This window comes from Bemisia tabaci, chromosome 9, assembly GCF_918797505.1.
Source record: "Bemisia tabaci chromosome 9, PGI_BMITA_v3".
NCBI classification, from domain to species: Eukaryota; Metazoa; Arthropoda; class Insecta; order Hemiptera; family Aleyrodidae; genus Bemisia; species Bemisia tabaci.
In genome coordinates, this window is record NC_092801.1 from 32054820 (window position 1) to 32082413 (window position 27594).

A 27594-nucleotide genomic window follows, 5' to 3' on the forward strand; every position below is an offset into this window, starting at 1 on the left:
ATTGATAAAAATATCGATACACAGGGTGCTCGCAGCGATTACCTTAATAATTCCCACATCAAGAATCATTAAATATCGCCGTAAGGAGGTGATTTCGGTAATTTCCGTTGTACGCATCGTGTTTTACATGAAATTTTGGTGAAGAAACATGTATCAAAATGCTGAAATTCGTACCTTGTCCAGTAGTCCATTGATTTCATATGAAATTAATCTAATAATAATCTCAATCACTGTGATTATGATAACAGAACAGATGAATTTTCTCAAGATAACTAAGGCTCAAAAATATACATCCATTTCCCATTTTTTTTTTTTTTTTTTTTTTTTTTTTTTTTTTTTTTTTTTTTTTTTTTTTTTTGTAAATACCCTGAAAATTCCCTTTCGACTGCGAAATCGAGCGGGAGATCTGGAGAGTACAAGCGAATTTTCGCGATCGAATATCATTCACCGTTGAATGATATTCGACGATTGTGCATTTTTTTTCAATGATATTCGACTTCTTCGTTGGTCTCACCAGAGACCGTTGAAATCCATCAATTTGAAATTTCGAATTCACCTCGGGACTTGAATTCGATTTTTGAATTGATGCAATCGATGTCAGAAACTTCATCTCTCACCAGAATTTTTGTTCTGTCATCTCTTTCTGTTGTTGTGTTTTGTCAATTCAAGTCTGGTGTTTTCACAATTTCTGTGTTTTAGTGTTTCGTGTTTTCTTATTTTCTTCTTAATTTCATTTAGGAAAAAAATCTGAGCTCTGATTGGCTCCTGACATCACCGATCATCGGCATCACTCAGCACTGATCAATTCGTTTGATGAATGACATTCGATCGCGAAAATTCGCTTTACGATAGGAAGAACCGCGGCACGAAGAGGAACTCGACGAGGACGAGACGTCTCGTAACGCCCTTTAAGTTGGAGAACGGAGTCGTTAAGGAAGGCGCACTAAAATCGATCGGGCTCACAAGAGCAGAAGGAGAATAATTACGATTTTAAACGGGTCAGAGATACGACTTGACCGATTTACTGCCCATGCCGTCTCGCTAGACTAAGTGCAGCGCCAGTCCTAAGCGCCGCTCGCAGTGTCGCCGAATCTACGCAGGGAAAAAATTAATTCATGCAGATTGGATTTAGAAGGATAGGGTTGCTAAAATCATCGCGGGCTGATTGTTGAAATCGATGAACGAAGCTATAGAAGAAGACGACAAAAGTGATACGGAGGGATCCTATCGGTGGAAGTAGAGTACCTGTATCGCGAGAGTATGGACAGATGTGAAACTCCGAAAATCCATCAAGCCTTCACCGATGCTTCTGCGAATAAAGTTAGGGCCCAAAAATGCAGCCAACCTATGAATTTCAATTATCCAGAACGATTTACTAATACTATTGTTAAAAACCGTCCTTTATAACGCACATATTTGATTCAGTGTTTGCATAAATTTACTCATTTTTGCGGAAGAACGCTCATTTCTGTACATTCTTGGCCATCTTGGTTAGAATTGGAATTTGCAGACTCTGCAATTGACAGTGAAATTTTGCATGGTAGAAGTTGGTTAGAGGGATGACTGCACTTTTGGGCCCTAAGACCTCCATGAAGCGATCTGTCCATACTCTCGCTATACAGACACTCTAGGTGGAAGCAATGGATAGAAAACTTAGATATTAGACTAACTAACGGCAACCCGTGAGAGACCCTAAAGTCAGTCCATCATTTTCTCCCTTGGTCTATAAGGACCAACTTTTGCAACGACTAAGATCGCTCCATACTTCTTATATCAGCCCCCTGGCTGATTGTTGGAATTAATAGGTGTCGTCGACAGCTTGTTTCCCTGCGTCTTTTCTAGATAAACATGAATATGCACGATTTTTACAACACTGTAATGGACCACTAGACACGGTACGAATTTCAGCGTTCTGATACATGTTTCCTTACCAAAATTTCACGTAAAACACGATGCGCACAACGAAAATTACCAAAATCACCTCCTTCTGAAGATATACTATAATGATTCTTGGTGCGTGAATTGAAACCACCCGCTCATGAAAACTCAATGCTCTACGTGATTCGTATCCTGCGCTAAACGTTTATCATGACAGTCTCTGCGATATAAAAATCCGGCAACCTCAATCTTGACACTTTGGCTCAGCTACAGCAAATTGCTAATAGTTTGAACAACACATGGTGGGAAATGAACATCGCTCGTTGGAGAAGCTTGTTGAAACCGTTGTAGTAATCGATTTGACTCACGTAGAGCTTTGAGTTTCTTATGAGCGGGCAGTTCAAATTCCTCGTAACCAATGTGAAATAAAAACGTTAATATCTTTGTTAGGAGTTGATTTCGGTAATTTTCGTCGCACGAATCGTGTTCTACGTGTAATTCTGGTGAAGAAACATGTATCAGAATGCTTAAATTCGTACCTTGTCTAGTGCTCCATTGAGTCCTCTTCCTGTTTTTGGATGCAATGCGTGTTCCAGCCTAAAATCACTCAACTCAATTTTCGCGTGAAAACTGACGTGATCCGGATCTTCTCAACTTAGTCCGAGTTAGGAAAACCCCCTCTTTCCAGCGATTCCGTAAATACCCAAAATGCACCGCGCTAAGTCTGAGGATCCACTTCAGCTGCGTTTACGGCTGCGACATGCACCCTCGAAACACGACTCACCCCTTTCTCCTAGAGGCTGAAGCCGTCGCACAGTGCGGAACTTCCACAAGCGGCTTGGAAAAAAATCAAAGTTACTGAAAAATTAGACGCACGGAACCATAAAAGGCATGAGATATTCATTCAATTAAGCTCCTCTGGACCTTTGTTCACTGAATTTTGACCTTACATGCATCTGAGAGCTGGCACAATAAGTCAAAAGTGGCAATACGCTAAATACACGTATTTAGGAGTTATGGCGCTCAATATAGCGACTGAAAATGCTGCAATTAACGTGATTGTAACCAATTTTTAATCGTAAATACAACACGTACGTACGTTGGGCATTTAAAACACGTTTAGAAGAAAAAATGTGGAAAAATCAAGAGGACAAGTTCAAATCAAATTTCCGTTTGCCGCCATGGATTCTCGCGCTCATTTACACACTCACACAAGCACTCAGCGCCAAACCAGGCTTCACTTTTTCCCCGTGCTTGTAGATACGAGCACTCCGTCTTTATGTCTTTGGTTTCAACTCAATGTTGCCGTTGGTTCTTTTCTGGTGAACTCGGTAGATTTGAAAGTTGATTTTCGATTTTTGTCCATGGGATTCGTTTAATTGGTTTTTTCGTGGTATTTACTTGCAGAAACACTCTTTGAAATTGAATTTGTGACGAAATGAACAACAAAATTTTAAAATTTAGCAAAATATTTGAATATTGTAAAAATAGGAAACAAAGAGATTCAAGAGTTGTTTCATTGGCTTTTCCGTGCAGGCCCGCCACATCCCATCTCGGGCCCTGGTACCAATTTTCTGGCCCGGGCCCCTAGCACGGGGGGGGGGGGGGGGTCCGGGGGGCCTCCCCCGGGAAATTTTTGAAATTTTAAATCTATTTGGATGCATTATGAAGCCCTTATGGTGGAGATTTTCCATCAATTTCTGCAGAATAATTACGCCTTTTTGTTTACTTTCAGCACCAAAAACTTTCGAATTGTTGCATTCAAAACATCTATAAATTTTTTTTGAGGGGGCCGATGATAATTTTCAATTCTATGGGGAGCCGGGCCCCCCTGGACTCCCCTTTCGTACGTCTATGGCAAGGGAGTTAAGCCATTGAAGTCGAGGATACCCAGAAAGGAGCCTCTTAGCATCCGACAACGGAAGAAAATGAAACACAGTTACTAAAAATAGCATTCTACATATACTCAAAATCTTGAAAATCTCTAAAAAAGTAAGAAAAATTTTATAGTACTCTAGCGTGTTTTTGAAACTTTATTCACCTTTTGCGGAATTTTTAGGGTAATTTTTTCACTTTTCCCTACGAGACAAGGGTTACACATGAATTCGTAGTGGTTTGCCACCTGCGTCACGGGCCCCTCCAGGGCCCGGGCCCCGGTACCAAGGACCCAGTATCCCCCCCCCCTTGTGGCGGGCCTGTTTCCGTGTTTACCTGCAGAAATGCCCTTTGAAATTGAACTTGTGACGAAATAAACATCAAAATTTGAAATTTTAGCCAGAAATGTCCTGTCCGACCTCTCTGTGCGTCGTGCGTCGGGGGCTAAAAAAGCCCTCGCTACGGAGAAGCCGGCCTCGGAGGGGGCTCCAAGTTGGGCTGGAGTGCGTGGAAGTGGTCGCGGGGGGTTGCGCCGGGGCCGGGGGCGCGGGGCGGCGGCGGGGGTGCAATAATTAGGGCACCGCGAGTACCATGTAGTAAACTCACAAGGGCGTGAACCCTGGAGGGGGTGGCGGCGTTGCGCGGCGGGCGGCCGATTTGCGTCATCACTCGCCGCTAGTGACGTCAACGTCAACCGCCGCCCGCCGCCGTCGTCGCTGCCAACCTCGCGGGCCAAAATTCCACTGCTTCCCGCCGCGCTATCTCAGCGCCCTTCCCGCTCCGCGATGCAAAAAGTCCTACACGCTCTGAGACTTATCTCCGCGGATAGTTCTTACGATGCCGCGCGGATCGAGTCAATGGGAGAGGTCGGACAAAATTGGGAAACTTTAAACGCTCATAACTCCGTTTATACAAAACTTTGAGGCTCTAAAAGTGGGTCCATTAGTTTCCTCGTAAAAATTTCTTTTAAAAGCTACCCCTGAAACTTAAAATGTTACGAAATAAACATCATAATGTGTAGTTATGGTCAAAAATTTCGTGTCCGATCTCAGGGTGTCCACAAGTCTGGAATTTCTGGAAAGTCCGGAAATAGTACCGATTTTTTAAGGGAGGTCCGGAAGTACTGAAAATGTGCGGGAATTCCGCAAGAAGGTCTGGAATTTTCTTCTGGAAGGTGGCTCTTAACTCATTTTCAAAGAAATCAGGAGGTATAAGAGTTTACTTGACCCCTTTAAGTGGGGTGGGGTGCTTTGCGATGTATCGATTAATCTGCCATATAAACCTATGAAAAATGGTCGATAAACAGAATGTTTGCAACGAACACCTTAATAATTGATTCTTTACCACAGCTTACATGGAAATTATAGACAGGTAATTGATTATGCACGCCTCGCCACTGATTCCTTCAATTCGCACGCATTTGTTCGTGAGCTACGGCAAACTATCGTCGCCAGTCGAAAACGCCTTCAGTTTCGTGCGATGCCTCACCGCTTACACCAGAGTTAACATATTTGCATTATGCATTGCCGTGCAGAAATCCTCCGCTTTCCGAACATTCATGAAGTATATTTTCCAGGGTTTCTAGCATCAGGATTTTCCTGATTCTATAAGGATTTGAGGTCAATCAGGATTTGAGAAAAAATCGGTCGTAAAATCAGGATTTGAGAAAAATCGGCCATCCGATCAAATTTTCTTATCGAGCTATTTTTGTGGAGCTATATTCGCCTAATTTTTTCCGCAAAAAATCAGGATGTGGAAAAATTATGCCATTAGGATTTAGCAGTCAAAAATCAGGAAAAATCAGGACTTCATCAGGATTTCCAAAAATGAAAAAAAAAATTAGACACCCTGTTGTCGCACATTAGTCGGAAAAACCTTTGTAAAGACTGTTAGTGATATTTACTGAGAACTTTTTGTATTTTTTGTTGCAGCTCGGCGCAGTACCACGTGGCGGAGAAGGAGGGGGTGGGAGATGAGTCTCGGCCGGCCGAGAAGTCTTCCACCACCATCGAACACCACCCTCCGCCCCCGCGACCTCAGAAGACGCAACCCGCTCCACCACCAGCCAGTGCCTCAGGTAACAACCCCCTTCCTTCGATTTTATTTGAGATCCAGAGCAGTGGCGTGGCGTGATTTGCGATGTATCCATTGTTATGCCATTTAAACCTATGGTAAAGAATCGATTATTAAGGTGTTCGCTGCGAACACCATGTTTAACGATCCTTTCCCATAGGTTTAAATGGCACAACAATCGATGTATCGAAATTCACGCCACGCCACTAATCCAGAGCTAAGATTGTAGCTGGTTAATGCTGCCGTGCTAAGGAAGAATGCCGTATGAACATTCGAGAGTTGCACTGGAAAAAAAAACACACTGGATCTAGAGTCCAGACTCTTGAAAACATTGACAAGAAAAAATACTCTTGATTCAATCAGATTTTTGCTTAGATCGAAAGGTAATCCACTCAAATTCAGAGGCTTGGTTCTTGATTCAAGCAAAAATCCGATTGAATCAAGAGTATTTTTTCTTGTCGATGTTTTTAAGAGTCTGGACTCTAGATCCAATGTGTGTTTTTTTTCCAGTGTGCAAAATTTCCCTTGACGAAACATGTATTTTTGACGCAATTTAAGCTATTTTCCTTGAGATTTTCTGATATTTCAGATTAAATTGGGCACGAAATTGTCGAAAAATGTAGGGGGAAATTATTTACAATTTTCCCAGTAAATTCGATTTTTCTCGAAAGAAATTCGGCAACGTCTGAAGGCTCGGCGTTCTTCCTTAGCACGGCAGAATGTAATGCCTAGTCTGAAAAATGTTACTCGCCGAAGATGCAATACTTGCAACACGTGGTGTCTTTTTTTGCGTAATGGATATGCGGGCTGATTGTTGAAATTGGTAGACAAAACTATGAACGAAGAAGATAACAGGGATATGGAGGGATCCTATTGGAGGAAGCGGGTGGTTGCAATGAACAAAGGTGGTGGATAATAGACTAACTAACGACATCTCACGGGGACCCGATAATTACGAGTAGTCCAAAATTTTCTCCCTTAGTCTACAGGAACCACCCAAACTAATAGGCGCTCCCTATTTCTTCTTTGTCTATCGCTTTGTCTTCTTGTGCAATCACCACTTGGGCACCAGCAAAGCACAGATTAAAGAGGGTTTCAAAATCACCCAAGAGACAACCATCCCAGCACATTTTTTCTTAAGAAATGGAATTCCATTCCTGTAGCTTGTACTGAAGATATACGTCAAGTAATGTTCGCGACAAACAACATCCCTGTTTTACATCCTTTGTTACATAAAACCCCCCGATAATTATGGCGTGTGACGAATACTAAACGAAATCCTAGATGCAACTATTTGAACTCGACGGATGTCCATGTTGCATGCGCACGCAAGTGAAGGCGTTTTGATTTTCTAAACTCTCACCGCTTCACCCATACGCTGCAGCGCCTAGTGTCGTGAGGATCCAAAAAGAGAGAACGATTTCAATGTACCACTTGACAAGGCACGAAGTTTAGCATCCCGATACATGTTTCCTCACCAAAATTTCACGTAGAACACGATTCGTACAACGAAAATTACTGAAATCCACTCCTTACCAAGATATTTAATGTTTCTTGACGCATGAATTCAAACATTCCGCTCATGAATACACAATGGTCTACGCACGCCGGATCGCGAAACAAACGGTACCGTGGCAGTCTCTGCGATCCGAAAATATGAGCAATCTCAAACTTGACGCTTTGGCTCAGCTGTAGCAAATCGTTTACACTTTGAACAATAAAGGGTGGGAAATTAACAATGTACTTGATTGAGAGGCCTGCCAAAACCGTTGTGGTGCGCGATTTGACTCACGTAGAGCGTGTTTTTTTTGACCGGGCAATTCAAATTTCCCGTGACAAATGTAAAACTAAAAGGTTAATATCTTAATGGAGATGTTGCATGTGTGAGGAATTTGCGATTTGACTGTTGATTCTTATGTAAAATTTGGAAGAAACACGATGGTGCCACTGGTCTTCTCTGAAAGCAACTCCCAAGTTCAAAAAAAGCTCTCAAGTTGAGGCCAAAATGGAGGGGATATCCCACGCTATCTTGAGAGTCCACCTCTACACCAAGACAAACTCTCCATGCAAAGATTGGGAGCAAATACATTGACAAGGCTGCCACTTTATTTGGGGACTCCAAAACTGAAAACACGGCACCCTGCCAATGTACTTGCTCCCTATCTTTGCATGGAGAGTTTGTCTTGATGTAGAGGTGGATTCTCAGGATAGCGTGGGATATCCCCTCCATTTTGGCCTCAACTTGAGAGCTTTTTTTGAGCTTGGGAGATGATTTCAGAGAAAACCAGTGGCACCATCGTGTTTCTCGTGAACTTTTACTTGAGAATCAATGGTCAAATCGCAAATCCCTCACACATGCAACATCTCCATTAGGAGTTGATTTTAGTAATTTTCAATGCAAGAGTCGTGTTCTACTTGAAATTCTGCTGAAGAAACATGTATCAGAATTCTTAAATTCGTACTTTGTCTAGTGGTCCATTTTTTGTCCCAGATCTGGCATCGTCGCCAACGTCGCGGAAGGATTTTCGTTGACGTCACGATGCGGGGAACTTGGGAGTAAAAAGTTGCAGATGCCGCGTGGGGACCCTCTACGAAACTTCGCACTCAATTTTCCCCCGACTTCCGGCTAACGGCGGTCACATAACGGCCGAAAGGAATCCTCCCTCCCTGCCCCCCTATCGCACAACCCCCCGGCCCGCGAGAAATGTCCGGTCTGGGCGATGGGTATTTTTATGGGTTTCTGCCCTCCGCAGAATGGGGATGCTGCGAACTTGAGGTCAAAGCAAAAGCAGAAATCCTACCCGTGTAAGAGAGCTCAGAAGTCACAATGCTTGTTTCCACCGTGCCAAGGAAGTACGGCGTATGAACATTCGAGAGTTGCCAAATTCCCCTCGATAAAATGTTCGTTTCGCGGACAGTCATGAATATTTTCCCTTGAAATTTTAAGGACTTTTCGGTGGAATTGCAAGCGAAATTATTTTAAAAAATTGGAAGAAATTTATCCATAAGTTTACCAGGAAATTCGAGTTTTATTAAAGGCAGGGCTGCCACAGTCAGGGAAAACTGGGAATTGTCAGGGAATTTTAAAAAGTGAGGGAAAATGACGAAAATGTCAGGGAAAATTTTTTCAATCGCGTTCATTTGCTTTCTAGAATGGGTTTGAGATTTTGAACAAGAAATTTTGCCAGAAAACTATTTTCAATTATGCCTCCTTAAGTTCTTAACCATCCGTCGCATCTTCAACTGTCAGGGAATTTCACCAAAGTGTGTCAGGGAAATTTCAGGGAATTTCATTTTTTAAATTCTGTGGCAACCCTGACTTTCGAGAGATGCCAAATTCCCCTCGATAAAATGCTCATCTCGAGGAAAGTCATGTACACTTTCCCTTGAAATTTTCAGGACTTTTCGGTGAATTGCGAGCAAAATAATTTAAAAAATTGGAGGAAGTATATTTATAAGTTTACCAGGAAATTCGAGTTTTATTAAAGGAAATTTGGCCACGCCTAAAGGTTAATACGGCGTTCTTACTAAGTACGGCAGAAGTTTTAGGGGAGTCTGCACTCGTGAGGAAAATTGGATTAGTTAATTAAAGCAATCAGATTCTTTGTGTCTATTGTATGGATAAAGCACGGATCTAGGATGGTTGCACTGTAGCATAACTGCAGGGTGATTATTGACATTGCTGGACAAAGACATGGACATAAAAGCTCGAAGGAAAATAGGGCGATTCTGTTCCTCCTCGAAAATATAATGTAGGAGCGGGAATTTTGAAGTACTGCACCAATGGAGATACGTGGTTTCGCTCTTCGGCAATCAATATGGTATCAGGGCCGGGATGCAACTGTACGTGTTCGGTAATCGTGCGTGTTGCATATGCCAAACAATGAAGGCGGTTTGGAAGCGTGAGTTGCTCGTGTTTGGCTAAAGAATTGACTGAAAAATGAAAAAACATTGATTTTCAAGTATCGAACGACACATTATTCCCCAAGCAAATCCCGGGAAAGAGGGAGAAAACTTCGGTTTCTCATCAGAAGGTGAGCTCTTAGAAATCATGGAAAATCAGGGATAGATTATGGTTAAAAATTCTTTAAAAAATTCATAAAAAGTCCGTAACGCACTGTATCCGAGAAAAACGATGCTTCTTTAGTTTCCTGGCAGCGTCTTGATAATTAGTGTCAGCTGATAATCCACGATCTTGAAATAAATGTTTCTTACATTCTAATATTTCCTGATGTATATTTCATGGGATTTTGCAATTTTATTTTTCATGAAATTTCATCACTGATGAAATTGAAACTGACAGTAGACCAAAATCGAAGCGATGGGTGCAGGGAGGGCATTTCTTGGTTACGGTATCTCGAAATCTCCACTAAGTTTCATTCATTTTTTTTTTTTTTTTTTTTTTTTTGTCGCTTGAGAATAGTTACAAAATTACAAAATTACACTTACAATGAAAGTGAGTAAATAAGGATTTAGAGAACAATAATAATATAGGACTATGATATAGTTTGGGAGCTAATTTAGCTGAAAATTAGAAACAGTAAAAAGAGTTACTGGAAATCAGCAGGGGTTTAGATTTGCGACACCGGGATCCGCCTGTTGGCATGCATCGGTATAGATTTGTTTGTCTATCATTTCTTTTTTGATGCTAAGGACTGTTTTTATGTATGTGCAAATTTTAAACCAACTATCTTTAGATTCTAATAAGCAATTTTGAAAATTATCGATGGTAAATGTCTTTTTTATTTCTGTCTCTGAAAGGTCTCTTTCAGAAGTAAATTTTCCACACGTGAAAAGAGAGTGTTCCGGAGTGTCAAGAGCATCTGGGCAGTACGGGCAAAAGGGGGATGATGATATTTTCATTCGATGGAGGTAATTATTAAAAGCGCCGTGTCCAGTTAGAGCCTGAGTTAAAAAGAAGTTTACGTCTCCAAATCTTCTGGTGAGCCATTTTTCCGGGTCCATGATGAGTCTCTTGAGCCAGGCATCTTTTGAAGGATCTTGTTGCCATTCCAGGATCCAATCTCTTCTGGTCGCGGCTTTTATGTTCGATTTGTCTGCTTCCTTATGCCAGAGGCTGAGTCTTTCGTTGATTAGATGATTTATGGGAGGAATGCCACTAATCATGTCAAGAGCTGTGTTCGAAACTGTTCTGTATGCCATGCATATACGTTGTTTGAGAGGGCGAATGGTCTTAGTTAGGAGCTTCTTATTTTTGTTTGATACCTTGTGTGCAGCCCAGATATTAACCGCATAAAAAATGATTGAGAGAATTGCAGATGCGATAAATTTTCTCTTCATAAAGGTGGGCCCATCTATATTAGGAAGAATGCAACTAAAAGACTTAATGACAGAGGAGGCTTTTTCTGATATCTTTTTGAAATGCGTGCTGAGAGTGCCATCTTCATCGAGCCAAACGCCTAGGTATCTCATAGAAGGAGTAGGTGTTATAGGATGATTTACAACTTTAAACTTATATTTTCTTCTCTGTTTCTTTTTGCCAACGATTTCAAGGGCTTCTGTTTTGGTGGGCTCTAGAGCTAATTTGGCCTTAACAAGTTCATCATTTATTTCGGTAGTTACTTGGTTGGTGTTATTTGACAGTTCTCGTCTTGATTTGCTTTCAATTATGATGGCAAGATCATCAGCGTAAGCTATCTTTTCTGCAAAAGTTTCATTCATCGTAATCATATCAAATGTATTGAATTCGTTGAAACTTTTACTGGATTTCCTTTATGATTTTACAATGCTGAAACCGGAAATTTCAGAAAATTTACGGAATATAGAATATATCTGTAGGATAAATTAGCAGTGAAGATTCCAAACCACCGCAACCAAGAATGCCCTTCCTGTAGCCAACGCCTCCATCACTGAAGCTAGATCTGCTCTCAACAGCGACCACGTTGGGATCAGAAAACGCGGGGGTTAGCGATCCGAGATCCAACTCGACGCACAGTGAAACGAGCTAATCGAAGAGGTCGGACATGAAATTTTTGGCTAAAATATCAAAGCTTGATGTTTATTTCGTCCCAAATTCAATCTGAAAGGGCGTTTCTGCAAGGAAATTTCACAGAATGACAAATAAAACAATTCTTAAACTTGTTTTTCCATTTTTTCGAAAATTTAAGCTTTCAAAGTTTCCAGAATCCGATAGCCGACCTGCCGCACAGTTGAACGAGCTAATAGAGGAGGTTGGACGTAAAATTTTTGGCTACAATTTCAAATTTTTATGTTAATTTCGTCCCAAATTCAATTTCAAACGGCCCTTCTGCAAGTAAATTTCACGAAACACCCACTAAAACAACCCTTTAGCTTGTGTCTTTCATATTTTCGAAAATTTAAGCTTTCAAAGTTTCCAGAATCCGATAGCCGACCTGCCGTACAGTGGAACGAGCTAATAGAAGAAGTCGGACATGAAATTTTTGGCTAAAATTTCAAAATTTCGTGTTCATTTCATCACAAATTAAATTTCAAAGGGTATTTCTGCAAGTAGGTTTAACGGAAAATCCAAGGGAATAACTCTTAAACTGTTTTGTTTCACATTTTTGTGAGCTTTTAATGTTTCCAGAATCCAAGATCCGACCTGACGCACAATGGAGCGAGCCAATAGAAGAGATCGGACATGACATTTGTGGCTAAAATTTCAAATTTTGATGTTCTTTTCGTAACAAAACCAGTTTCAAAGAGTATTTTTGCAAGTAAATTTCAGGAGAAAACCAATGAAACAACTCTTGAACTTCTCTGTTTCATTTTTTCGAAAACATAATGTGCTGGTTACACGCTCCAATTCCCATCAATTTCCGATCAAATGGTGACTGGTGCGCACCATCTACCATCAAATTTCTGAGGCCTGCAAAAATTCGATGGTAGATGATGGAACTGAGGGGCTCATCCGTCATCTGATTTCCACACAACCGTGCTTATTTCATGCTTATTTCAATCAACACGCTGTTTTAATTAATTTTACTCATCAATCTAGATAACTCTCGACCGCCATCTTGGTCATCATTTTGATCGAAATTTGATGGAAATTTGAGCGTGTAACCAGGCCATAAGCTTTCAAATTTTCCAGCTATCGTCCGACCTTTCCTACCGACTCAGCCCAGCGTGCGACGGAGCATCGCGAATCAGGGCCGGCGAGGGCGAATAGCGAATAGAAGCCGCGCCAAAACCGGGAAAGCCGAGCGTATCGCTCCTCATCCCTGCGAAACCCCCTTCCCCCTCCCTCGGCCCCCCGCCCTCCATTTCGACGAGTTGCAATGACGTCATCTCAACCAATACTCGACGTTCCTTTGTTTGCTCTCCGCTTATCGCAATCCGGGGAACGGACGGGTTTTTCGCTTTTCTCCCGTTTTTTGCCCCCGACGAGACTCCGGTCCCCGCGTTGCCGGAGCCTCGCGTCGGCCAAAAAAAAAATATCCAATTGAACCGAAGAAAATCTCCATTTGAACTGGAGATAATCTCCATACTGAAGAAAGTCTCCATTTGAACTGCAGTAAGTCTCCATTTGAGCCGGAGTAAAATCTTCATTCGAACCGAAGAAAATCTCCATTTGAACCGAAGAAAGTCTCTATTTGAACTGCAGAAAGTCTCCATTTGAGCCGGAGTGAAATCTTCATTTTTCACAAATTGCAAAGAGTATAAACTGGGATGGACTAGGGGATTGGGGGTACGACAAGGAAGAAATGGAATGAAAGAGGGGACGGAAATATGAATTCTGGAATGGGTGAATCAAAGATTACAAAAACCGTCCGGTTTGTGTAATCTTTATTCCCGTTTGTGACATCCACAAGCCGCATCGTCTCAACTCTCTCTATAAAGGGACTCTACGTTTTACCACCTTGTCATCATAAAGTCAGTGATTTTTTCCGTAACTTTGGCAACGTTTGCGATACGTCACGTGCGTGCGGTTCCTCAGCGAGCTCTTTTTTCGCCGCGCGGCGTGAGATATGTGCTTCGAATTTTCCGCCGACATTTTTTTGCGACGAAGTTTCACTGAACACCGCAGAGATCACACGAATGGGCTTTGAGCATCCGACAACCCACACTTTTTAAAACATACATTGACATTCTTTGAACTGCGGGTAACGTAGTCTCGTTTCAAGCGACTGGTATGCAGGATGAAAAGTATGAAAAAAGATAAAAGTAAATTCAGTGCTCGCAAACTGAAAAATTATGTTTTTTTTTCTCTTATTTTTATAATTCAATGTCGCTCCCCTAGACGAGAATCATACCGTCGAGTAAAAAATATTTTTGCCAATTGATTTAGGTTTTATTTGATGAAAGCTATTCAACTCTCGGATCTACTAAGATGGTGCATTCATATTCTACTGTGCTAAGGAAAAACGCTGTATGAACATTCAAATGTTGCCAAATTTCCTCTCGGAAAATATTAATTTTCGAGAAAGGTTTTGAATGCTCTGCCTTGAAATTTTCAGACCCTTAAGGTGAAATTACGAGCAAAATTCTATGGAAAATCGGATCAAATATATTGACAACATTTCTCGAAAATTCCTGATTCAAAGGAAATTTGACAACGTCTAAATGCTCATACGGCGGTCTTCCTTAGCACGGCAGTATACAGCGGTTAATGAATACCGGTCTAGCGGTCTTCTTACCTTATTTCCTAGTTTCGTGCAGAGCAAGGTGTCTACAAGTCCGGAAATAGTACTTATTTTTCAAGGACGGACCGGAAGTACTGAGAAATGCAGAAATTTTGCAAGAAAGTTCAGAATTTTTTTCATTTTTGACGTAATTTGAGCGGGAAATTACAATTTTTGAAATTTTTCGAATTTCGTCGGTTGAAGGTATTGAAAAAGTACTGAATTTTTCTGTTGAGGAGGTACTGAGTTTCTTGGGAATGTACTAAAAAAATACTGTAAAAGTACTGCTTTTTGGCCAGCCTGTTTTAGTAGACAACCTGCAGAGCACACGGACAGTATATTTTAGACACCCCGCTCTACTATCCAGGGTGTCTAGCATCAGGATTTTTCCGATTTTCCTGATTCCATCAGGATTTGTGGTCAATTAGTAATTAATCCCGATTTCATCAGGATTTGAGGAAATATCGGTCGTAAAATCAGGATTTGAGAAAAGTCGGCCATCCGATCGGATTTTTTTATCGAGCAATTTTTGTGAAGTCACATTCGCCAATTTTTCTCCTAATTTTTATCCGCAAAAAATCAGGATTTGGAAATATTTTGGAATCAGGATTTCCCAAAATGCTAAAAAAACTAGAGACCCTGCTATCGTTCCTATAGTATTAAAGTAATTTACAGAAGTCAACGCTCAGAGATGGAAAACGAGTAAGTTCTTTTGATTTAACGATTCCTACGGAAATATCGCGTATCCTCGCGATACACCCGCGGAAATCAAGCGAGCAACTATTCAAACTCCGGAGAATGTTATGTGGTATCACACGGAATTGAAGTGAAATTTTAGCTTTTTGTCCATCTCAATCGCAAGTTACCGGCGGTGATGAATGTTACGCTCGCGGATATTGAAGGTTCGCATATTTTCCAAAATTTTGAGGTGAAAAAAATCCCCAAAAAACCAGAATGATCCTACTGCGTGAGTTTTAAAGTCACGAGTGAAAGATCTTGTCTCACATGATGCGTTCGACCGATTAGCCGTGTCTGCAGCCCTAAGAATCTCCAAAAGCACGTAACCGCACATCTTCCGCGCTTCGTGAGTTTTAAACTTAGAATTTAAAGATTTCGATTTGCATGATGCGCTCGACCAATTAGCCGTGTATGCAGCCCTAAGAATCTCTAAAAGCACGTAACTACACAACATCCGCGCTTTGTGAGTTTTAAACTTAGAAATGAAAAATCTCGATTCACATGATGCGTTCGACCGATTAGATTTGTATGCAGCCCTAAGAATCTCCAAAAGCACCTACCCGCACAACTTCTGCGCTTTGTGAGGTTTAAACTCACAAGTGAAAAATCTCGTCTCAAATGATGCGTTCGACCGAATAGCCATGTATACAGCCATTAATCCCCAAAAGCACGTAACGGCACAACTTCCGCCCTTGGTCAGTTTTAAACTCCGAAGTGAAAGATCTCGTCCCATATGATGCGTTCGATCGAGTAGCCGTGTGTGCAGCCCTAAGAATCTCCGGAAGCACGTAAGCACACAACATCCGCGCTTTGTGAGTTTTAAACTTAGAAATGAAAGATCTCGATTTGGATGATGCGTTCGACCGATTAGATTTGTATGCAGCCGTAAGAATCTCCAAAAGCACGTAACTGCACAACTTCTGCGCTTTGTGAGTTTTAAACTCACAAGTGAAAGATCTCGTCTCAAATGATGCTTTCGACCGAATATCCGTGTATACAGCCATTAATCCCCAAAAGCACGTAACGGCACAACTTCTGCACTTCGTCAGTTTTAAACTCAGAAGTAAAAGATCTCGTGTCGTATGTTGCGTTCGACCGAGTAGCCGTGTGTGCAGCCCTAAGAATCTCCAAAAACACTCAACCACACAACTGCCGCGCTTTGTGAGTTTTAAAGTCACAAGTGAAAGATCTTGTCTCACATGATGCGAACGACCGATAAGCCGTGCATGCAGCACTAAGAATCTCCAAAAGCACGTAATCGCACATCTTCCGCGCTTTGTGAGTTTCAAACTCACAAGTGAAAGATCTCGTCTGACCTGATGCGCTCGACCAATTAGCCGTGTATGCAGTCCTAAGAATCTCTAAAAGCACGTAACCACACAACATCCGCGCTTTGTGAGTTTTAAACTCTACGTGAGCTCTTAGCTACAATTGATTGCTCGTGGTTCCTTTTTGCAAAATGCAGTCCAGTTCGGAGTTGATTTCAGATATTTTCGATCCAAGAATCATTTTCTGCGTGAAATTTTGGATTAGTAACATGTATTAGAATGCTTAAATTTGTACTTTGCCTGGCGGTCCATTTAAAATGAAACCAATATCCCAGCGAAATGTTGTCGATTTTTCAATGTTCGCTCATTCCCCCCGTAGATTTGACTGAACGATATCACACATCCTATAGAAAAAGTCGAGTGCTGTAGCACGAAACTCGAGACCGTGCGAATAATTTCGCCGCCATGAGTGCTAGGCATTTCGCCGCGCACTGTTTCAATACCCTCGCACCCCCTTCATAGCCCCCTCCACCCCGCGCACCCACCGGAGACAAATAGCCGATCCCACGATCGAGTGATAATGATACCCGCGCCCGATTCGAGGCCGCCCGTCACGCGAGCCTGCGAAGCGGGAAGCATACGCCGAACTCCGCAGGCGCCGCTACGCAAACACGCTCGAGCGCCGTCGAAACTCAACCGTCGCATTATTCACCGCGTCTTGCCTCCCCCGCCCCCCTCTCCGTAGTAATCCGCTCGGCTCGGCGTCAATTGCACATGGCGAGCGGGTTGCCTACGCGGAAAGGCGCGAGCGCTGCCGGTTGCCGCTCGAGAGAATGAAGGCGCTATCGGGCCCCGCCGCTCCGCGCCGCTGGACCATTAATAAATCGTCTAATCCAGGGCCTGCCCATCATATCTTACACCCTGCCCCCTCCCCCTCCACGGTATCGGTGGCTCATCGCCTCATGAGCACTCGGACTAAGCTCCCGGGTTCGAGGAGGGGGGAGGGGGGGAGTTGCCGTGGCAACCGCTCCAAGCGAAATCGAGTGTTACGACTGATCATTTATCATTTGAATTAGTGAGATCCACTGTTGCCAGTTTGGTTTCGTTTTAGAGCCATCGGAGACGGGTGCTTGGAAAGTGAGAAATTGACACATTCCGTCGCACCTCTCGTGTAAGGGCGTATCGAAATTTCCGCATGAGCACCAGCGGGCCAATAATTGAAATTGATAGACAAAGCGATGGATAAAGAACACATAAGGAGTATGGAGGGATCCTATCGGTTGAAATGGGTGGTTCTTATAGACTAAGGGAGAAAATGATGGACTAACTATCGGGTCCCCCGTGGGTTGCCGTTACTTAGTCTATTACCTATCTCCTTTGTCCATTGTAACCACCCGCCTCCACCAATAGGATCCCTCCATATCTCTTTTGTCCTCTTTGTCTATAGCTTTGTCTATCAATTTCAATAATCAGCCCGCAGAAAGCGTCAATATTTGTTTGTAAAAGGAAATTTAGATATGTCCTCACGTCAAAGGGACGACGATTTATGCAAAATATGTACGCCAAATAGATGATTCAATGATGACGTTTGACAATATGATAAGAGACAGATGAAACCCAATAGCCCAAATGCACACAACGATAAAAACACATTAAATACAAACAATGGGTTTGCAACGGTAAGAAAATATAATAAACGCAACCAGGACGTTTCGGGCCAATTACATGCCCATTCTCAACTGGAACAAAGGCTAAAAAAATTTAAAAAAAAAAGAAAAGTAGCATGTAACTGACCGAGGTAGGAATCAGTGCAAACTGAAGGACAACCTGTGTCTCCTGAGGCACCACTTTTCTTCCCTGAAAGACCAATTTTCTCTCTTAAGAGACAACCTGTGTGTTTTGAGGAAGAAGTAGTCTCACCTGAGACACAACTATTCTCTCGGGAAAGAAAATTATTTTCTCGGCAGAGAAAACTATTCCCTCGAGAGAGAAAAGTATTTTCTCGGGAGCAAAAACATTTTTTTTTTTCAGTTTGCACTGATTCATACCTCGGTCAGTTGCATGCTCATTTTCTTGTTTTAATTTTTAATATTTTCAGCTTTTATTCTAGTCGAGAATGTGCATGTAATTTGCCCGAAACTTCCTGGTTGTGTTTATCGTATTTTCTTAGCCTTGTAAACCATATGGTGTCTAGAACGGGGAAAACCGGGATTCATCAGGGAATGAAAATTTACAGGGGAAATCAGCAGGGAAAAATCAGGGAATCTGTTCCAGAAACCGGTCTAATCTGATACCGAGCGCTTTTATTGACTTCTTGAATGGCACGTTTGAAGCTTCAACTCATCTAAAGAATGGAGAAGCTTTCATTGACCAGATAATATACACACCAGGAACACTATTGGAATTACAATTTTGAATGTGCGCCGAAGTGTGGCTGAAAAATGAATTAAAATCGATACTCATACCTATACGGAACTCTGGAGAGTTATATTTTTTTCCTTCAGAAAATCCCGAGCAAGTGAGAGAAAACTTCGGTTTCTCATGAGGGAATAAGCTCCTGAAAATCAGGGGAAAATCAGGGAATGAGCCTAGTCAAAAATCCTAGACACGATGTTGTAAAACCATTTGTTTTGTATATAATTTGTACGTATCGTTTTGACAATATGTTTATCACATTTTTGTGTATGTCTAATACATGTTAGACGTAATGCTCTTGAGAAGAATCTTATCGTAACAAGCACCTTTTGTGCAGCTTACCGTATCATGTCCCCCAAACACGGCTTTCAGTATTCAGTGAAACCGTTCCGAGGGGAATCCGCAAAAATTCTCAAATCCCGCCTCGATTTGGCAACGTCCGGAGCTTTTCGATGGTAGCTTTCTGCATTTTTCGTTTTCAATTACGGACGTTCGAACTTTCAATCGTTATTCGTTTCCTCTTCGGCGTCCAGTTTCTTGACGCTGCGGGGCATCCTTAGAAATCACGTCGCGTAAGGACGTATGTCTTTTTCCGTATGAGCCGCAGAAAGCGTAAAGATATACGGTAACTGGGAACGCATGGAAATTGAGGTACGTTCTTATGTCAGAGGAGCTACTCTCTCTGCGAGCTGGACTCACGTAGTAAAGGTTCAAACGTTGAACAGGGTGTCTAGCATCAGGAAAAACCGGAGAAACCGCAAAATATCAGGAATTTTGGCCGATTAGGAAAAATTCAGGAAAATCGGAAAAATCGGACGTTTTATCAGGAGTTTTTCTCACGCAAATCTCTTCTGCGGAGAAAGTCTTAATGACTTTTGCCTTGTCAGGAGTCGAGAAAAATCAGGAAAATATCAGGAATTTTCAAAATGAAAAAATCAGGAATCTTTTATAACATATCCGGAAAAATCAGGAAAATATCAGGATTTTTCAAAATTAAAAAATACTAGATACATTGCGCAATGCGTGAAGTATTCCTGTTAGGTTTGTAGGCGCCGCCCGCCGCTCTAACCCATTGAAGGTATTGTTGGTAAGTTTGTCCCAAGTACCATTTTGCAACGAGAAAGACGCATATTGATCGCGAGAAAATGTGTACTATTACTTCAATTGTATTGCAATTTTATTACATTTTTTTGCAACTGTTGGTCAAATCTTTGCTATTAGATTGTAAAAAAAATGCAATTTTCTTGTGACAAGAATTGAAACGGTGAAAAATTTTTGATATGTGATTTCCACATCATCATGAGCTCGCATGAGCTGCGACGTAAAACACGATTTTAAGGCCAGCGCAACTGACCCATTAACCGTTTCCTTTTCAAGCTTTTTTTGAGCCTTTTTTAGCCTCGTGGAGCGCGCTGTTTTCAAATATTCCAGTTCAAATCCCACGCGTAGGAAAATAAAATGTTCCCCTCGGAAATGATATTGCAAACCACGGCAAAACGACGCACATTGGACCGAGTCAATAGGAGAGTTCGGACAAATTTTGGAAACTTTAAACACCTTTAACTCCGTTTATACAAAACTTTAAGGTTCTGAAAGTGATTTCATTGGTTTTTTCGTGAATTTTTCTCTCAGGAACACCCCTTAAAATTTAAAATGTGACGAATTTAACATAAAATTTTGCAGTTTCAGTTATAAATGTCATGCCCGACCTCTCTTTTCGACTTGGTTCACTGTGCGACGAAAAAAGGAACAAAAGAAACGAGCCGAGAGGACTCAATAGGAGAGGTCGGACAAATTTTGGAAACTTTAAACGCTCATAACTCCGTTTATACAAAACTTGAAGGTTCTGAAAGTGATTTCATTGGTTTTTTCGTGAATTTTTCTCTCAGAAACACCCCTTAAAATTTAAAATGTGACGAATTCAACATCAAAATTTGCATTTCAGTTATAAATGTCATGTCCGACCTCTCTTGTCGACTCGGTTCACTGTGCACGGAGAAAAAAACTTCGTGCGTGGGACCCGAAGTTTAGGTCATATGGATCTCTGAAGTTTTCGGATTGAGCATCTGAACACTGTAGGTCCAGCTGCTGAGGTTTGGATCACACATCTGAAACTTCAGTTCGTACATCTGAAGTACTTCGGTTCTCACATCCGAACAACTTCGGTTCTCACATCCGAAAAACTTCGGTTCTCACACCTGAAGTACTTCAGATGTACGAACTGAAGTTTCAGATGTGTGATCCGAACCTCGACAGCTAGACCTAAAGTGTTCAGATGCTCAATCCGAAAACTTCAGAGATCCATATGACCTTAACTTCGGGTCCCACGCACGAGGTTTTTGCCTCCGTGTGCGACGAAAAAAGGAACAAAGGAAACGGCCGAGAGGACTGGAAGATGGGTCACGACCCGCGGTGAAGTAGGAAGCTCTAATAAGGCAACATACGGCTTTCAACCGGCGAAAGTTTGTTGTTTAATTAAAAAGATGAGAAGGCGCGTGACGGCCGCGGAAGGTTGACGAGCCTTTCAGAAAACCCTCCGAAAAGGTTGCTAGACGGTGGGTTCTGAAAGGCTAATCGGACGCTGTAAAACCCGGAAATTGAGCGTGTTCGGCTACACTGCTTTTCAGACATGCAATATTGCATGATAATTATTGTTGCTGGGAGCCCAAAAGGAGCCGTATCAAAAACAGCCGATGCGATTCGCAAGAGGCCCTCTGCGTTGAGCTTTGAACTTTAGAACGGGCTCATCTCCTCGTAAAGTCGATCGTTATGCTGTAATTTTGTTGATTGCACATTTCCCCTACATGACTGATAACCTTCCATCTTACCTGTCAAGGGTTTACAGGATGTCTAGCGGCCGGGAAAACCTAGAACACCTGTATACGGGAGAGTATTGCCATCTCTGTGCCGTTCTCTGATTGGTCCATCAGTTTCAGGCTATCATGGAGCTCCAAAGTTGGACCAATGTAAAGAAACCCGACCCAGAGGAACACGTATTATCGGCTGAGAAATGAATGATACTTACACTCAAAGCTTAATTTTCGGCAAGAACATTCATCAAAGTTCGATCCGAACTCAATTCAGAAGTTGGATATAAAAAAATTTCTATCGCACCCAAAATCACGCCCAGAACTTTGTAGAACTTTTCCGCCATCTTGTTTGTTTACATCGGGCCAAACAATGAGCGGAGGGGCTGGGGTTTGTTTGCGTTGGTCCAACTTTGGGGCTCCATGATAGTTGACCAATCAGATAGCGGCACACTTTTTTCTATTAGAAGGATTGAGATGGCAATACTCTCCCGTACATAGGTACTCTAGGAAAACCGGGAAGTGTCAGGAAAAGCAGGGAAAACGTCGGGGATGAAAATTCGGCATGTCAGGGAATTTTATTTTGCAAACGATTTTCGAGTCAGGGAAATCAAAAAACACGGCTTTTCCGGAAAACATTTCGCGAATTTTACTCTTGCGGGAATTTCTTTACCAAATTTTCTACCAGAATTTCCACTGATGTCTTTTAAATTTTATAAATGAGGCAAAAATATCTCGCATAAGTTAAGGCGTCATATATTTTGCTCTATTTATTACATGTTATCCCTAAAACAGGAAAAAACCCTTACTTACATCTGATCAGTTCAACCGTGTCGAAAAATTGGGAATATTTTTCCTTTTTGCCAGGGAAATGTCAGGGAATTATTTTTTCCGTCTGCCACGGAATTTTAAATTTTCCCCGGTTTTTTTGCGTTTTTGTCAGGGAAATCGGAGAATTGTCAGGGAATTTTATTTTTGATTTCTAGACACCCTGTACCTAATAAGAGTTTAGCCGCAGGTATCTCGGCGACTCCAGACACGTGCGTCGAGTTCGAAATTCCGTGTTAGAAGTACGTAATCCGCAGCCAGTCGATTTTTGAATCGTTCGTGAATCGTCGATCCTGATCGATAAATCCTTATCGTCATTAGTCAAGTAATAGTACGCACGTTGATGACGGCGCAGAGATACAACTATTCGTGCTTGATGGATGTCCGTGTTGCATCTACAAAATTGAAGGCGCTATGGCGCGAAGCATGAACTTGCAATGCCCCGCTCTATGTTGCCAATAAGGTGTCACCATGATTTGGCAGAAAAGTCGAAGTATGAGACCTGAATACGTCTTTCCTATCTTCGGATGTGTTTATAATCGATTTTTTCCCCCCAATTTGATGCCTGATTCTTTTTTACGATGTATTTGTAGACCTATATCTATAGCTCGTGCGTATACATATGTATTAACCTCACTCCATAAATTTTCCTGTACATATCAGCATCCTTGCGTATACCTTGTCATCGTTGGTGAAACTTTCGAACCGCGTATTTCGTATTTCAATTTTTTAAAGGAGAGCAAATAAACATCGTTTCTTGAAATCGTCTCAGAATTTGCGTCCCGCGAAGAAGAAAAATCACAGTCGGTTTTGAGAATTGACATTGAGTAGTTCGCCACTCAAAAAAATTAAGTATGACAGGAAGTCGTCACTTTCTGGCCGAAGTATCACAAGCGGCATGCGACGTTTCAAAATTTCCGCCACCATTTTATTTTTTCATAGAGAAATTGTTTGATAAATCTGCTCTGAAATTTCACCGAATTTTATCGGCAGAGCAAAGAAAATTCAGTGGAGTTTTCAGACAGCTTCGTTGAACAATGTCTCAGCTAAAAAATGAATTGGCGGCGGAAATTTTGAAATGTCGCAGGGCGCTTTTGATACTTTGGCCGGAAGGTGACGAAATCTGGAACGTCGTAAACCGAGATACGTGTTTCTTGGACTTTCTTCAGAGCTCAAAGTGGTTTTTAAGCCATTTTCCATGGGAATGCACTCTTCTTTTTGCTCTAGACGAAGTTTGCAATAGGCTTATCTTACGGTTGTTTTCAATTCGCCTTCAGCTGCGTCTGCAGCAATTGTTGCTACGCGTATGTTGTGCGCGCTGATTTCAGTTCACTACATACATGACTCTCTGAAAGCGTTTTATGTACGTCACTTCGTTCGTCCTCCAACAGACTGCGCTACTTACGCACATAAAACGCCTTCAGAGGGTCAAGTATGTAATGAGGTGAAATCAGTACGCACAACATATTCATAACAACAATTGCTGCAGACGCAATCGAAGGCAAATTGAAAACAACTGAATAATTCACGAGGAGAAACATTTTAGCGTTTATTGCCCAAGTGAAATCGCGGACCAATACGAATCGAATATTGCAGAGTTAGAATTCTGTTTAAAACTTCTCGCCAAGTTTGAAACGAAACCAACGCGACTGAGCGATTTGTCGATTTTTGATGCTTGAACAGAGGAAGTTTCATTTGACTTGCCACATTTCCCTCTCTAATTTTCGCGCGTAATACGGTACACGAATCTAAGCTTAGGTTCAATCCATAAACGATACTTTTTTTTGCGTTTTCGGAAGATTCACTTTTTCCGCTCATAGAAACCTACTTGAACGAATGTAACACTGAACTAATTTCTGAATTATTTTCAACGGAATAATTCTCTATCGTGATTTTTTTTTTATAATAATTTTTTCTTGTTAGGCATAGAATACCTACATGATGAGAGTACCAGAAATATGAGATATGTTTCGCAACTTTTACTCTTGCGGGTATTTCTACCAAAATGTGTACCAAAATTTCTGCAGATGTCTATTACATTTTACAAATGAGGCAAAAATATCACTCATAAGCTTAGGCACCACACACTTTCCTCTATTCATCACATTATATCCCTAAAACATGAAAAAAGTCTCACATCTACCCAGTTCAACCGTGTCGAAAAAATACGAACATTTTTCCTTTTTGCAAGGGAAATGTCAAGGAATAATTTTTTCCGTCCGTCACGGAATTTTGAATTTCCTCCCGGTTTTTTGGCAGTTTTCGTAAGGGAAATCAAGGAAATGTCAGGGTATTTTATTTTTGAAAATTGCTAGAAACTCTGTTTAATATGTAAGAAGGTGGAGAAATGGTGCTGCATGGGTCCGCACCATTTCGCGGGGAAAACAAAGCCAAGAAGTACCAAAAACTATAATCAGAATCAAAATTAAATTTTTTGAACTCTAATGCGCACCAACGAGCTGATAATTGAAATTGATAGACAAAGAGGACAAAAAGGATTTGTAGGGATCCTATTGCGGCATAAGCGGGTGGTTGCAATGGACAAAGGAGGCAGGTAATAGACTAACTAACGGCAACCCACGAGAGACCTGACAGTTAGTCTATCATTTCCCCCCTTAGTCTATGAGAACCACCCATTTCAACCAATAGGATTGCTTTATACCCCCATGCCTTCTTTGTCTATAGCTTTGCCTATCAATGTCAATAATCGGCCCGCTGCTGGCGCAGTGGCGAGGCGTGAATGATCGATTATCGATATTTTCCCATTTGAAGCTATGGTAAAGAATCGATTATAAAGGTCTTCGTTGCGGACACCCCGTTTATCGATCCTTTTCCATGGTTTAAATGGCAGATCAATCGATACATCGCACAGCACGCCACGTTACTGGTCCGACGAAAGTCCCTCTATTTCGAGTAAACTGTATTCGCATCAAAGCATCAAAGTTGGGAACTTCTCGCGCTGCTCGATTTAAGCTTTGTCTATACATTTCATTAATCGGCCCGCAGTACGAACTGAGTACGAATTTTTTTCTTTTTTTCCACCTGTTTAACATGTTTTAATGGCTGTTTCAGACGTAACTACCGCAGGCGGTGTCGGAACGGGGGTGGCCGAAAAACCACCCCGTCCGGAGTCCCGGATGCCTCCGGGGCTGGCGGGGCTGTCGGAGAAGCTGCAGCGACTCCTGCTCGGGGCGACGGAGCTGACGAAGACGAGCTACCGGTCGCGGAAGATCGTGGTGTACATCTGCGCGGCGGACTCGCAGGACTGCTGCGCGGAGAAGGGCGCCCTCCACAACGAGGTCCTCCCCGGGCTGCGGGCCCTCTGCAAGGGTCACGGCTATGAGCTCCACGTAGTCGACCTCCACTGGCGCACCGCCCTCGAGAAGCAGCAGGACCACGAGTTCCCCGAGCTCTGCCTCGGCGAACTTGCAAGTAAGTCACACGAATAACATTGGAAAAAAAACCCCCACAAATTTGAATTTCTCGCTCAAATCGCGACAAAAATGAAGAAAAATCCGGACCTTCCTTCGGAATTTCCGCACTATTTCAGTACTTCCGGACCGCCGTTAAAAGTGAGTACTATTTTCGGACTTTTAGACACCCTGATATGGCGTTCTTCCTTAGGACGGCAGAGTATTCGCTGTAGCACAGTAAAAGCACAAAATATAAAAGAAAAAATTTATAAAATGCTTTGGAAATCATTAAATTTGACACGGAACCACCTTAATATTTACAAAACACACTCGACATTCTTCTTTAGTACATATTTTACTTTCATCAATTTAAATGAGAATAATCCATGCAGAGTGTGCAACCAATTCAAAATCATGAGTTGAATAACGCTGACTCCGCGAGTTTAAATATTAGAGCCAAACACAGAGCGGCGCGGACGGCCGGCCAGCGCGTAAACCGCACTGGCGCCTACAGACCTAAGGGGATACTTCAAGCATTGCGCCAATGCGCATTTCGCGCCTACAAGGGGAGACTTCGCGCATTACGCAGTGCGCCGCAGCGCACCACTGTGCCTCAAGCAACTATTTCACGATAGAGGTGTTGCCAAGGTGTTGTAAAAGGACCAAAACTCCCCTGCTGACAAGACGCATGGACGTAAATTACTAGAAAAAACAGGTGCGCGGACAAAAAATCGTTGACAAAATGTCCTAAAACCCATTTTACCACCATGGCGAAAAAGCTGCAAATCAGAAGCAAAGTTCTCTGTTTGTTTAAGTTTGAACAAGCACTGGAAAAAAACACATTAGAGCTGGAGTCCAGACTCTTGGAAACATTGACAAGAAAAAATACTCTTGATTCAATCAGATTGAAGCTTAAATCAAAAGGAAATCCGCTCAAATTAAGAGGCTTGGTTCTTGATTTAAGCTAGATTCTGATTGAATCAAGAGTATTTCTTCTTGTCGATGTTTTTAAGAGTCTGGATTCCAGATCCATGTGTTTTTTTTTCAGTGAATACTCTGCCGTCCTGAGGAAGAACGCCGTATCAGGGTGTCTACAAGTCCGGAAATAGTCCTAATTTTTTAAGGGTGGTCCAGAAGTACTGAAATAGTGCGGAAATTCTGCAAGAAGCTCCGGATTTTCCTTCATTTTTGTCGCAATTTGAGCGAGAATTTCAAATTTTTGAAATTTCTCAAATTTTGTTAATTTGGAGGCACTGAAAAAGTACTGAAATTTTCTGATGAGGAGGTACTGAATTTCTTGGGAATGCACTGTAAAAGTACCGATTTTTGGGCAGCCTGTTTCAGTAGACATCCTGCGTATGAACCCTAAGGCGATGTTAAATTTCCTCTGATAAAATACGAATTTACCAGGGAAGTTATAAATTTTTTTTTTCCAAATTTTTCAAACTATTTTGCTCGCAATTTTATCTAAAATATTTGAAAATTTCAAGGAAAAATATGCATAAATTTCGTCAAAAACACATTTTTTCTACGAGGAAATTTGACAAGTCTCGAATGTTCATACGACGTTTTTCTTTTGCGTGAAATTTCAGTGAATTTTCTGCATAGTACAAAGTAAATTCCTTAAAAATTTTCAGAGGAATCCGCAGTAACGTTTTCTTGTCAAAAATTGAATTGCCCTGTTAAAGGCCATAGC

The 27594-nt window shown here is 41.8% G+C and overlaps 1 protein-coding gene across 1 annotated transcript in view; it reads left to right on the plus strand.

Annotated features, from left to right (window-relative positions):
* LOC109030401 (NACHT domain- and WD repeat-containing protein 1) overlaps positions 1–27594 on the plus strand; it is a 92994-nt gene that overhangs the window by 39069 nt on the left and 26331 nt on the right. Inside the window, exons 2-3 of the mRNA XM_019041344.2 lie at positions 5685–5830; positions 25558–25917. Coding sequence (XP_018896889.2) covers positions 5685–5830; positions 25558–25917 — 506 coding nt within the window. The remainder of the gene's footprint in view (positions 1–5684; positions 5831–25557; positions 25918–27594) is intronic.